General features: G+C 30.7%; 2 protein-coding genes across 4 annotated transcripts in view; both read left to right on the forward strand.

Annotated features, from left to right (window-relative positions):
* LOC116842921 (serine-rich adhesin for platelets-like) overlaps window positions 1-15,120 on the forward strand; it is a 261,954-nt gene that overhangs the window by 146,368 nt on the left and 100,466 nt on the right. The gene's annotated exons all lie outside the window — the stretch shown is intronic.
* LOC116842928 lies at window positions 1,581-4,515 on the forward strand. Of its 2 annotated transcripts, XM_032812816.1 has the most exons (3): window positions 1,581-1,987; window positions 2,127-2,262; window positions 2,345-4,515. In XM_032812816.1, the coding sequence occupies exon 3, from the start codon at window positions 3,146-3,148 to the stop codon at window positions 4,475-4,477; it is 1,332 nt and encodes a 443-aa protein (XP_032668707.1). In that variant the 5' UTR covers window positions 1,581-1,987; window positions 2,127-2,262; window positions 2,345-3,145; the 3' UTR covers window positions 4,478-4,515. The 2 variants fall into 2 exon arrangements, with proteins under 2 accessions (XP_032668707.1, XP_032668708.1); XM_032812817.1 differs by having other exon boundaries at window positions 1,581-2,262.

Raw genomic sequence — 15,120 nt, forward strand, 5'->3', positions numbered from 1 at the left:
ATTGACGTCGAAGATCGGCATAGCGGTGAAGAGAGAAGGTTTTCGAAGATGCAGAATTGGAGGCATTATTTGATCAAGATTCGTGTCAAAATCAATAAGAATTGGCACGATCATTGGGAGTGACTCAACAAGCTATTTCAAAAGCCTCAAAGCCATGGGAATGATTCAGAAGCAAGGAAATTGGATGCCGTACGAATTGGAGCAGAGAGATGTTGAACGGCGTTTGTTTGCTTGTGAACAGCTGCTTGAAAGGCAAGGGATTTCTGCATCGCCTTGTGACTGGGAACGAAAATTGGGTTTATTACGATAACCCCAAGCGCAGAAAATCATGGCGAGTTCCCGGCCATGCTTCCACGTCGACGGCCAAACCGAATATTCACGGCTCCAAAGTCATGCTCTGTATTTGGTGGGACCAGCTCGGCGTAGTGTATTATGAGCTGTTAAAACCGACTGAAACAATCACAGGCGATCGGTATTGAACACAATTGATGCGTTTGAGCCAAGCATTGAAAGACAAACGACGCAATACAACGAGAGACACGATAAAGTGATTTTGCAGCATGACAATGCTCAACTCCATGTTGCGAAAGTGGTCAAGACATACTTGGAAACGTTGAAATGGGAAGTTCTACCCTACCCGCCATATTCTGCAGACGTTGCTTCTTCCGACTATCACTTGTTTCGATCAATGGCATACGGCTTGGCTGACCAGCACTTCCGGTCTTATGAAGAAGTAAAAAATTGGATCGATTAGTGGATCACCTCAAAAGATGACTAGTTTTTTCGACGCGAGATTCGTACGCTCCCCGAAAGATGGAAGAAAGTAGTGGCGATGGACAATACTTTGAATCATAAATGTATAACAAGTTTTTTACAATAAAGCCTCGAATTTCGGAAAAAAACGGCGGAAGCAAAGTAGTACACCTAATATATTGCCTTTTTTTTTCTTTTGCTCTTAATATTAAAAAGGAGATTATCAGAGAAAGGCTTATTGATATTTATTATAACTTGTATATATAGAGTTAGATTTGATTTTCCTATTTATATAATGATACAAATATTATTTTTAAAGGCTGGGGCCGTTTATCGTATTATAGGATGCTCCAGTGATATCGGGCTCATTTTCGTACACAAGTTCCACCATAATCCAATATTAAATTATCTATTATGTCAATTTCTGTAACCGCGTAGCTCTGGAGTTATGTCGTCAAGCTCAAAACTCAAAAAGAATTTTTGGCTTCGAAACGAGAAGAGCTATGGCTTTGAAAAAAGTAAAATACGTTAAGGAAAATAAAATACCACAAGAAGATTCAAGCAAGTATAATTTCATTTGATACGGACACTTATACGAAGTCCAAAAGAAACTTTTCAATTTTTGAAACGCGATTCTTTCTACTTCCTGTAGAGTCACTATCATATTTCATATGCAACATCACTACTCATGTATTACATTTATTTTAATGAAGATAATCTTGATTGTACAACATAGTTAAAAACGCAAAAAATTAAACAATTTTTTTTTAAAAGAAGCGAATTATATTTTGGGAAACATACATTTTTTATGTATCGTAAAACTGTTTCTAAATAATACATCTCATATTCTCGATATTCTGTACGCGCTCTCTATGACCGAAATCCGATCTTCGGTAAAAAACGATTATTAACAGAAAGATATTTTGGTACAGTCGTTCAAATAACATTAGTTTTATTGCATATGCATTAATTGATCTTGGGAATCAGTACGCAATAAACGAATTTCACAAGAATTCCTGTTTTTCAAAATCTAATTTATTGCAAACGAGCAATTAAAAAAATTGTACCGATTAAGTTGAAAGGAATAAACATAATAAAAAATTTTACCTAACTGATTTAATTAAAATTGCAGTTGGAAACCATGATGAAAAAAGAGGACAAAGCTCAATTATTGTCACTGTATGGATTTATCGTCGAAGCAATCTGGTCTTCATCAAAAACAGAAAAGCAATAGGTCTCAAATTTTTGACTGATATCTTGCAAACGTTAAATTTAATATAATATCACATGTGAACAGGATCCGATTGCTCTTAGCCCATTTGCGTATTCGCAAATATAACGCTATCTAAATATTTTTCCATCAAATATTACAGGACGAATCAATCTAATGACACAGCAACGTATTGAAAGAAAGGAAGAAAGAAGTTAAATTATGATAAAATATTACACGTAATGTTTTATACTATTAAGCATATTATGCTTTAAAAACAATATTTTATACTAATAGAGGTATGTGAAATACATTGATAAAATAATATCATAAGAAGGTTGATGAGACAAATTTTTGTTTAAACTTTTCCCTGTTTTTTAGAAAAAGTATATTTAAAGAACAGAAGTATATTTACGGAACAGAATATCAGAACGATTCTCAGTTACAATATCTGATGGTATGTTAAAAATGAAAATATGGGTACATTAAATATATAAAATAAAAATTGGTATTAAAATTATTTAACCAAGTAAGTAAATTTTAGAAGAAGAAAGTCAGTACTTTTCGATAAAATTTTTAAGTATAGCATTCCCTTCAATACTACGACTTGTGTCTGCATTGCGCGAGTGCTTGTATACTGCAAACGGAAGTTCAAAATGTAAAATTAAACGGAATTTTAAAATATAATTTATAACTGAATTTTTCAAAACTTAATTTAAATATTCATATAAAATAGAATTATTACTTTGATAACATTAATTAATTAATTAATATATATGCACCACCTTATTTATATAAGTTAATAGTATATATTTTTATGTAATTATATTTAATATCAACTATTTATTATTAACTTATTATATATATGTGTCGTACGGATGATAGCTGAATAGTTGACGTACAGTTTATAATATTCGCAAGGTACACATGTACACATTTTATTTGCTAATGGCTATTCAAAACTCGTTATTTCGCCAGTTATAAGATACATTGTCAACAAATCGTCAAGAATATTCAAGAACATATTCAAATCTATCAGTAGTGTCCTTCGGGCTATCATCAACTGAACATCTAAACTGAATTCGTGTACAGAATTATCATATTCGCTCAAATATCCAACATTATTTCTAAGTGAATATAACGATTAAAGTATTTGACAACTGTAAATTACATTAGTAAATCATGTATATAAGTCACCGCTTGTGCGTATTCGATAAATTATACACAGAAGATAATTATAATGAGTTTTTCAATCCGAATATCTGTCATGTCTGCAAGAAGCCAAGTCAAGACAAATTAATACCATGTGGTTCGTGCGACATGGTCTTTTATTGTTCCACGGAGCATCAAATAATGCATCAAAGCTCGCATATGGAAGTCTGTGCAGTTATTCCATTTGCAAGAACAGAAGACTTGGAATTGAACGCTCATCCTTTTAACTCAGATGATGAATGGAGGTCATTTCGAAAGACATTTATGCAAGGAATTCGAATGAAAATAACACGTGATCTAATGCCGTACGAGAAAGAGATGATAATGTGCGCAAAATCATGTCTCATTTGTCATCAACAGATTAGTCTGCAAACTTGCAGGACCTGCTTTTCCGCCAATTATTGTGACGTGCACCAATTGAATTTTGTAAAAAAACATAAGCCAATGTGCTTGAATTTATTGATACATCTGAATTTGAATATCTTACGTATAAATAATTTTATAAAATCGTATTCACATTATATAAAATTTTCCAAAATAAAAATAGATTTTGATAACATGTTTACATTTATTAATCAATACATTGTTAGCCAATATAAACTGTCGAAAATTTGGGATGCGAATTGTTACATATTGTCGAATTATATATCAGCGCCACTGACACTATATTACGGGTTAAAGGAATTCGCAAATTTATTTGAAGAAACACAGATTTATAGACATGAATATTTTGTTAACCGAAGTGGACTCTACGGAAGTTATCTCTTTATTGTACATATCATAAATGCGAGTTCAGCGGATGTAGCGGGCTTACCATTATGGGAGATTTTCTTACATATTTGCCATGAATTTAATTCGTTTAAGAAAATTAGGGAATTAAGAGTTATAGTGGTTCAACCAGAAACGGATTGTAACAGGAATGAATACTACAATGTTTGCAGCATTTGCGTTTTTGCAAACAGAAAACTATACCTTGGGAATGCACGTGTGTCATATGACGATTATATTCGCACACAATTATATAAGGAAGCAAATATCATAATTGCATTTCAAGCAGAATTTGATGCGGGGAGTGCACCGTTTGAAATTTTCCGCGCAACACAAGATCGTAAATGTCCGTTTTTTTTCACCACTGCGTCACAGAATGAAGCAGAAGAGGGCATAATGAAGTTACATGAAGTAATGAATGTTCCTAGAGAACATCGTTCTGTAGAAAATAAATTTCGTAGTTATAGACCTTTCAGAAATTACGGGACAGGTGAAATTTATTATCGTAATGCTTATTTAGTTGTGTCCTCATGAACTTAAATAATACAAGCGAGATATTTAGTTAATATATAACAGCGTTCGGAATTTTTTTCAGTTTGGGAACGGTTTCGAGGTTACATTTACTTACTATACTTCCCTTTTCCACTCTAACTAGTTCGCAGGGTCATAGGATTAATAATTGCATTGCTCTGCCTTAGGGCCATCACACACAAAATTACATAGACGCATATGCATAGCATAAGATCGCGATATTAATTATTAAGTCGCTATATTGATGACTGATGCTTAATTTTCGATGCTCATTGGTCTATACGATATTATGCTATGCATATGCGTCTAATTTTGTGTGTGATGGCCTTTATGGCCGTTTATATGAAGTTTATGTTGTACGAATAAAATTTTAATCAGCTGTTGATAAGTGCCTCACATATGTTACATTATCAATGATCCTAAGGCTTCGTTCTTCAGCCGAACTGAAACGGCAACGTGTACCTTAGCCCGACAAAAAATGAAGATCCGCTAATTTTCTCGTTAGTTTAATCTTCATTGTAATTTTATATTCTTATACTTGTATTCCTATACTTTGTTATGATTGTATTTGCAATGTAGTTATGATTGTATCCGCAATTTTTCAGCATTATTGTTTATTACTTGTAAATGTATTTGAGAGTATTCGAGTATAGCAAATCTTTCTTTGTTAATAAAATATACAGTCACTGTCAAATATATTGCCTTGAATTTCTTTTCCTTTGAAAATGCGTAACATATGTTATAGAAGTTTAGTCTCGGTTTAATGATTATTATACCATTAATGTGAAATAATTTTGTAATACCTTGCATAGGAGGCAAGATATACTATTTCAGAACTTTGAAGTTGCAATTTCTCAGGCAACTAATTATTATGATAGACTGAGCAAGCATGATAGAAGTCTTTTTGTATATGTGTTCATGTCCGCCTTGAAAGAAAATTTGTGTGTAACTGAATTTCAAAGCAAAATTTAAATATCCTTATAAGAAAAACAGAATTATTTTCTTGATAGCAATAATTAATTAATTAATATATACGCACCACATTGTTTATATAAATAAATATTACATATATTTGTGCAAGTATGTTTAACATTAGTTATTTTATTTTTCACTTAATATATATATGTGTTGCACGGATTATAGCTGAATATTTGCCGTATAGTTTATACGTATAATATTCCAGATCAACGCATGTAAATGTTGTACGTGCTAATGGCTGTACGAAACTGTTATTTCGCCAGTTACAATATATATTGTCAGTAAATCACAGAGTATTTGAAAATATACACGAATCTATTATTAGTGTCCTTCGGGTTATCATCAACTGAACATCTAAACTGAATTTGTGTACAGAATTGTCGTGTACAGAATTATTATCTTCGCTCAAATATTCAGCATTATTTCTAAATTAATATAACGATTAAAGTTACTATAAATTGTCAATTACATAAGTATATTATATCCGATATAACTTAACATCTGCGATTAGTTAGAGAATCATACACAGAAAATAATTATAATCAATGTTTTAAACCGAATATCTGCAATGTCTGTAAGAAGTCAAGTAGCCAAGACGAATTAATCCCATGTGATTCGTGGGGCATGGTGTTTTATTGTTGCAATGAGCATCAAATGATATATAAATGTTCGCATATGGAAGTCTGTATCATTATGGCAAACGCAAGAACAGATTGGGACGAACGCACGTTGTTTTAACTCAGATGAAGAATAGAGGTCGTCTCAAAAGTTATTTATGCAAGGAAGTCAGATGAAAATAGCACGTGATCTAAAGTCATACGAGGTAGAGATGATAATGTGCGCAAAATTATGACTTATTTGTTATCTACAGAGTAATCTACGAACTTGCAACATCTGCTATTCCGCCAATTATTGTGACAAACACTATTTGAAATTTCAAGAAAAACACAAATTTATGTGCACGGACTTACTGATATTGTTGAACTTGAATATCTCAGTTATTAACAACACTAACATAAAGTCATATCCACAAAAAATGAAGTTTCCCATAATGAAAATAGGTTTTGATGACATGTTTACATTTGTTAATATATACATTAAAAAATATAGAAAACAAAATTTAGAAGCTTGGGATGAGATGTCTTACATCTATTCGGATTATATGTTAGCTTCATTGACACTGTATGACGGGTTAATGCAATTCGATCATTTACTTGATGTAACAGAAATTTATAAAATGTAATGTAGGTTTACTAAACATTCAGCAAAATATCTCTTTATCGTACATATCATAGGTACGAGATCAGTAGATATAACGGGTATACTATCATGGGAGCTTTTCATACATATTCGCAATAAATATATAAATATGAAAATTAAAGTTAAGGAATTAAGAGTTTTATTGATAGAACCAGAAACAGATTGTGAGTGGAATGGATACTACAATCTTTGCAGCTGTTGCCGCCAATTAGATAAGAAGCTTCATCTTGAAAATGCATGTGTGTCATATGAAGATTATATGCGTACAAATTTGTATAAAGAAGCAAATATCGTTATCGCATTTCAAACAGAGTTTACTGTGGGGAGTGCTCTGTTAGATATTTTCATCTCAATACGAGATCGTAAATGTCCGATTTTTTTCACCACATTATCACAAAATAGAGCAGAAGAAATTATAAATAAGATAAAATGAGTTATGAGTATCCATTGAGGACATTATTCCTAAAAAAATAAATAAATAAAATAAATAAATAAAAAATAAATTCCGTAGTTACTGAGCGTACAGAAACTATGAGATTGGTGAAATTTATTATCGTAATGCTCATTTAGTTGTGTTCTCATGAATTTAAATAATACAAGCGAGACAACAAGAAATTTGGCTAATTTATAACAGCGTTCGAGGTAAACACTCCTAATATTATTTCTTTGTTGTACATATCATAGGTGCGAGTTCAGCAGATATAACGAGCTTACCATGATGGGAGATTTTCTTACATATTTTCAATCAATATAAATTTTCGCAAAATAAAATTTTGGAATTAAGATTTATATTGGTAATGCCAGAAACGATTTGTATCAGGAATGAATACTACGATGTTTGCCACAAATGCGTCGGATAAAAAAGGCGGCTATATTTTGGAAATGCAAGTGTGTCATACGAGGATTATGTAAGCACAAATTTATATAAGCAAGCAAATATTATTATTGCGTTTCAAGCAGAATTTATTTTGGGGAGTCCACTGTTAGACATTTTCATCAGAACACAAGATCGTACATGTCCGTTTTTTTTCACCACTGGGTCACAAAATAAAGCAGAAGAGAACATAAAGAAGATACAAGAAGTTATGAATGTTCCTAGAGAACAGCGTTCTGTAGAAAATAAATTTCGAAGTTGCAAACCGTACAGAAGCTACGATACTGGTGAAATTGATTATCCTAATGCCTATTTAGTTGTGCTCTTATGAATTTAAATAAAACAAGCGAGGAAACAAAAAATTTAGTTATTATATAACGGCGTTCAGAATTACTTTTAGTTAGAAAACGGTTTCGAGGCTACATTTACTTATTATACTTCCCTTTTCCACTCTAACTGTTTCGGAGGGTCACGGGATTAATAACTGTGTTGTTTAACTTTAGGGCCATTTTTATGAAATTTATGTTATACAAATAAAATTTTATTCCGCTATTGATAAGTGCCTCACAGGTTTTACAAAATCAACGGTAGTCAGGCTTGGATCTTCAGCCAAGATGAAACGGCAAAATGTACCTTAACCGAACAGAAAATCAAGATCCATTAATTTTTTCGTTAGTTAGATTTTTTTTTCATTGTGTTTTTATATACTTATACCTCTATTCCTATACTTGGATAGGATTGTTTTCGCAATTTAGTTATGATTGTATCCACAATATTTCAGCATTATTGTTTATTACATATAAATTTGAAAGAATTCGCGTATAAAATATCACTTTGTTGGTAAAATATACATTCACTGTCAAATATATTGTTTTTACTTTCTTTCCCTTTAAAAATACGTAACATATGTTATAGAGTTTTATTAATCGATTTAATGAATATTATGCATTTAATGTGAAATAATTTTGTAATTTCTTGCAGAGTAGCAAGAAATCCTATATTCCAGAACTTTGAAGTTGCAATTTATCAGACAACTAATTATTGTGACAGACGGAGCAAACATGATAGAGGTCTTTTTTTATATGCATTATTGTCCACCTCTCCCTGTTCGCCATATTCCTTTATAAATATAAATATTCCAATATAAATATATTTACTATATATTTGGTTTTGTAAAAGCCAAAATTCAAACTTGTAACACAATAACCAATAACGCGATGTAAAAAGAAATCACGTATAAAATTTGTATCTTGATTAGATTCCGGGATCTCCCCGCGAGACATTTTTATATTCAACCTGTATGCTTTTAATTGGGCTAAGTTTGCTTCTTCCGTTTAAATTGTCCAATTTCAATAATTATATGAATGAATATTATTTTAGTTATTCGAATATATAATATAATCTAAAAATATATCAAACACTGATAATTATTCATTTTAACGGAACAACCTCAGTGACCTTGATCTTGACATATGTCATAGACGTTACCCTTTTGAGTAACGCTCAAAAAGTTTTAGGCATCGATCGTTGTTTCTTAAAAAATTATTAACAAATGAAATTGCATAAAATAAATGTAATATTTGGACACCGTATATAAGAAATAACGAATTTGTAAGCTAGGAAGATGCTTGTTACACACACACATACATACACACTATTTGGACGTTCGTGCGCTCGCCCACCCGACGGGTGACAAGACTAGTGAAATTTATTATCGTAATGCTTCTTTAGTTGCGTTCTTATGAATTTAAATAAAACAAGCAAAACTACAAAAAATTTAGTTCATATATAACAGCTTTCGGAATTACCTTTAGTTTAGAATGTTTTCAAGGCTATATATACTTTCCTTTTCCACTTTAACTCGTCCGCAGGGCCGCGGGATTAACAATGGTATTACTCAGCCTTATATGGAGGTTATATGGAGTTTAAGTTATACAGATAAACTTTTATTTGGCTATTGATAGGTGCCTCACAAATATTTCAGTTTCAACAGTCCTAAGGCTTGGTTCTTCAGCCGAGGTAGAACGGTAAAATATACCTAAACCGAACATAAAATCAAGATTCGATTATTTTCATGTTAGTTTGATTTTCATCGTAATTTTATGTTCTACTTGAACATAATTTTATTTGTAATTTAGTTATGATTGTTTCCGTAATTTTTCAACATTATTCTTTATTATATGTAATTCTTTATTATATGTAATTTAAATAGTATTCACAAATAAATAATCACTTCGTGGATAAAAATTACACTGTCAAATGTGTTGTCATTACTTTCTTACCTTCATAAAATTTAGAAAAAAGTCTCCCACAAAAAGTCTTACTAACGTTTATTATAACTTGTATATATACAGTTAGGTTAGTTTCTCCTAATATTTTAATAATGTTATAAAATATTATTTTTGACCCATTGCGGCATAGTGCCATAACCATATCGCACCTTTCCCTACTCTGTTTTTTATGATTTTTACATGTTTTTCAATGAACTAATAGGACATTAATCACACATTTAAGTTCCTACATGAACAACTGTGTAACGTGAATTACTATATAACAACCATTAAAATTATGTTCTTTGTTAGGTAAAAAATATTTTACTTGTTAGGCAATAGAGTCAGAGGTTTTTGGAATCACATAGTTCGATTTGAAGGTAAAAAAGTGAGTTGGCTTACGAATATGTTGACAATTACAAAATTGCAGTAAAACATGGTGGCAAATAGTAAATCACTAAGAAATCTCGCTTTTAGCATTACTCAGAACTAACGCCGAGAACGAAGCAAGTTCTTTGTTCCATCTTTTTATTTCCCCTGAATACACGATTTTCAGTGATTGGGATCACTTTTACATTTTCATGTCGGCTTCGCCATATTGAATTTTGAAAATTTTCAAAATTTGACTCCATATTCGTAATCATCGATTCTAAGTTATCGCAAACGAGCAATTAAAAAAAAATAACACAAATCAAGTTGAAAGGAAGAAACATAATAAAAAGTCCTACCTAACTGATTTAAATAAAATCTCATTTGGGAAACACGAGGAAAAAAGGGGCAAAACTGGATTACCGTCACTGCATGGATTTATCGTCGAAGCAATCTGGTCTTCATCAAAAATAGAAAAGCAGTAGATCTAAAAATTTTTGACTGATATCTTGCAAACGTTAGATTTAATATAATACCAAGTGTGAACAGGATCTGATCGTTTTTAGCACATTTGTGTATTCGCAAGTAATTAACTCACCATCCTATTGAAAGAAAAAAAAAGAAAGAAGTTAAATTATTATAAAATATTATAAATAATATTTTATACTATTAAGCATATTAAGCATTAAAAACCATATTTTGTTCTAATAAACGTATATCAAACACTGATAAAACAACATTATAAAAAGGTTAAAGAGACAAAATTGTTTAAACTTTTCCCTATCCTTTAGGAAAAGTACATTAAAACAAAATATCGGAATGATTCTCAGTTACAATATTTTACGGTATGTTAAAAATGAAAATATATATATCTTAAGTATAAAAAATAGAAATTGCTATTATATTTATTTAACACAGTGAGTAAAATTTAAAAAAAGGAAGTCAGTATTTTTCGATTAAATTTTCAAAGTAAAACATTTTCTTAAGTTCTACTTGTGTCTGCACTGTGCGAGTGTTTGTATACTGCAAACGGAAGATCAAAATATGATTTAACGGAAGTATAAAATATAATTCATAACTGAAATTCTCAAAATTCAATTTAGATATTCATATAAAATAGAATTATTACTGTGATAACATTTTTTAATTAATTAATTGATACACACCACCCTATTTATATAAATAAATAATATATATTTTTGTATAGGTATATTTCATTTTAATTACTTATTATTAATTTATGATATATATGTGACGTATGGATGATATAATTGTCGTACAGCTTATATTTATAATATTGGCAATTTATACGTGTACACATATTGTATGTGCTAATGACTATTCGAAACTCGTTATTTCGCCAGTTACAATATACATTGTCAATAAATGACGTAATATTCGAAAACATATACAAATCTATTAGTGTCCTCCCGGTTATCATCAACTGAACATCAAAACTCAATTCGTGCACAGAATTGTCGTGTACAGAATTATTATCTTCGCTCATATATCCAACATTATTTCTAAGTGAATGTAACGATTAAAGTATTTGATAACTGTCAATTACATCAGTATATTATGTTCAACATAACTAAAGACTTGTATAAATTTGTTGAATTATACACAGAAAATAATTATAATCAGTTTTTTAATCCGAATATTTGTCATGTCTGCAAGAAGCCGAATCAAGGCGAATTAATGCCATGTTATTCGTGCGGCATGGTCTTTTATTGTTCCACGGAGCATCAAATAATACATCAAAGGTCGCATGTGGAAGTCTGTGCAGTTATTACATTTGCAAGAACAGAAGATTTGGAATTGAACGCTCGTCCTTTTCACTCAGATGATGAATGGAGGTCATCTCGAAAGACATTTATGCAAGGAATTCGGATGAAAATAACACGTGATCTAAAGCCATACGAGATAGAGATAATAATGTGCGCCAAATCATGTCTCATTTGTCATCAACAGATTAGTCTGCGAACTTGCAGGACCTGCTATTCCGCCAATTATTGTGACAAGCACCAATTGGTATTTAAACAAAAACACGAGTCAATGTGCATGAATTTATTAGTATTCCTAAATTTTAATATCTTAAGTATAAACAACTGTATTACATATTCGTATCCACAAAATAGGAAGTTTAGCGAAATAAAAATAGATTTTGATGACATGTTTACATTTGTTATTCAATATATTAATTACAAACGTAAAAATGTAAAAGTTTGGAATGAGATTTCTTATTTATATTCGGATTATATGTCAGCTCCACTGACCCTATTTTACGGGTTAAAGGAATTCATAAATTCATTTGAAGAAACACAGATTTATAGACAAGAATATAAAGTTGACCGACTTATACGCTCCAGAAGTTATTTCTTTATCGTACATATCATAGGTGCGAGTTCAGCAGATGTAACGGGCTTACCATCATGGGAGATTTTCTTACATATATTCAATCAATTAAAATTTTCACGAAATAAAATTATGGAATTACGAATTATATTGGTAGTACCAGAAACAGATTGTGATAGGAATGAATACTACAATGTTTGCAGCATTTGCGTTTTTGCAAACAGAAAACTATACCTTGGGAATGCACGTGTGTCATATGACGATTATATTCGCACACAATTATATAAGGAAGCAAATATCATAATTGCATTTCAAGCAGAATTTGATGCGGGGAGTGCACCGTTTGAAATTTTCCGCGCAACACAAGATCGTAAATGTCCGTTTTTTTTCACCACTGTGTCACAAAGTAAAGCAGAAGAGAATATAAAGAAGATACAAGAAGTTATGAATGTTCCTAGAGAACATCGTTTTGTAGAAAATAAATTTCGAAGTTACAAACCGTACAGAAACTATGACACTGGTGAAATTTGTTATCGTAATGCTTATTTAGTTGTGTTCTTATGAATTTTAATAATACAAACAGAACTTCAAAAAATTTAATTCCTATATAACGGCGTTCAGAATTACTTTCAGTTTGAGAATGTTTTCGAGGCTACGTATATTTTCCTTTTCCACTCTAACTCGCCCGCAGAACCCCGGGATTAACAATTGTATTGCTCAGCCTTAGGACCGTTTATATGAGTTTAAATTATTCAGATAAAATTTTGTTTGGCTAATGATAAGTGCCTCACAGATATTACAGTGTCAACAGTCCTAAGGCTTAGACTTCAGCAGAGCTGGAACTGCAAAATATACATAAGCCGAACAGAAAATCAAGATTCGATTATTTTCTCGTTACTTTAATTTTCATCGTAATTTTATATTTTACTTGAACATAATTGTATTTGCAACTTAGTTATGATTTTTTCCGCAATATTTCAACACTATTCTTTATTATATGTAAATTAGATAGTATTCACAAATAAATAATCACTCCGTTGATAAAAAATACATTACCTGCTAAGTTTATTGTCTTTACTTTTTCATCTTCTTAACATTTAGAAAAGAGACTCCGAAAAAGTTACAAAGTCTTACTAACGTTTATTATAACGTGTATATATACAGTTATGTTAGATTCTCCTAATATTTTTGTAATGTTATAAAATATTATTTTAAATCCTTTGCGTCATAGTGCCATACCTATAATGCACCTTTCCCTACTTTGTTTTTTATAATTTTAAATTTTTTTCAAAAAACCAATAAGACTTTAATCACATATTTGTGTTTCTAAACAGATTTGAGATAACATATTTGTGTGTCTCTACAGTTGTTTCATAAACAACTGTATAACATGAATAACTGTATAACAACCATTAAAATTATGGTTTTTGTTAGTTAAAAATATTTTACTTGTTAGGTAATAGAGTCAGAGATTTTTGGAAACATAGAGTTCGATTTGGAAATAAAAAAGTGGCTTGACTTTTAAATAACTTTATGTTAGAAAGTTTTTGGTGTAGCTGCTTACGAATATGTTGACAATTACAAAATTGCAGTAAAACATGGTGGCAAATAGTAAATCACTAAGAAATCTTGCTTTTAGCATTATCCAGAACTAACGCCGAGGACGTAGCGTGTTCCTTGTCCAATTTTTTTACTTCCCCTGAATACGCTATTTTCTGTAATTGGGATCATTTTTATATGCTCATGTCGGTTTCGCCATATTGAATTTTGAATATTTTCAAAATTTGACTCCACATTCGTAATTAGCGTCACCAAAGATCTCTATGCTAAGTTTTAAAAAATTCGTATATAAGGAAATATTTATGGCCGTGATTTCTTTTCATATGGTAGGATGCCTTCAGCGATATCGGGTTTATATTCACACATATTACACCATGATACAATATCAAATTACTTATCATGTTAACATCTGTAACCTCGTGGTTCCGGAGTTTTGTCGTCAAGCTCTAATATAAAATATAATTTTTTTCTTTGGAACGAGAAGAGCTATGGCTCTGATAAATGTGTGAAAAATAAAATATTTTAGGAAGGTACAAACAAGTATGGTCTGATTTGATTCGGACACTTATAGGGTGTCCAAAAAAAATATTTTAATTTTCGAAACTGATTTTTTCCATATCCTGTAGAGTCACCATCAGAATATTTCATAAGCAACATTGCTACATACTCACGTATAATATTTATTTAGATGGAGATCATCGTGATAGTACAACATGGTTAAAAATACAAAACACTAAAAATCTTTTCTTTTTTTTAAAGAAGCGAATATCAATTTAAGAAATTTTCATTTTTACAAGTATCGTAAAACAGTTCTTAACGTATATTGCTCATATTCTCAGATATTTTGTCCATATTTTCTTATAAGAACAAATGTCCGAAACCCGATTTTTGGTAGACACCGTTTATTAACAGACAAATAATATATATATATATATATATATATATATATATATATATATATATATATATATATATATATA

Source organism: Odontomachus brunneus, unplaced genomic scaffold, assembly GCF_010583005.1.
Source record: "Odontomachus brunneus isolate Ranch 3 - 2012 unplaced genomic scaffold, Obru_v1 Obru_scaffold_028, whole genome shotgun sequence".
Lineage (NCBI taxonomy): Eukaryota > Metazoa > Arthropoda > Insecta > Hymenoptera > Formicidae > Odontomachus > Odontomachus brunneus.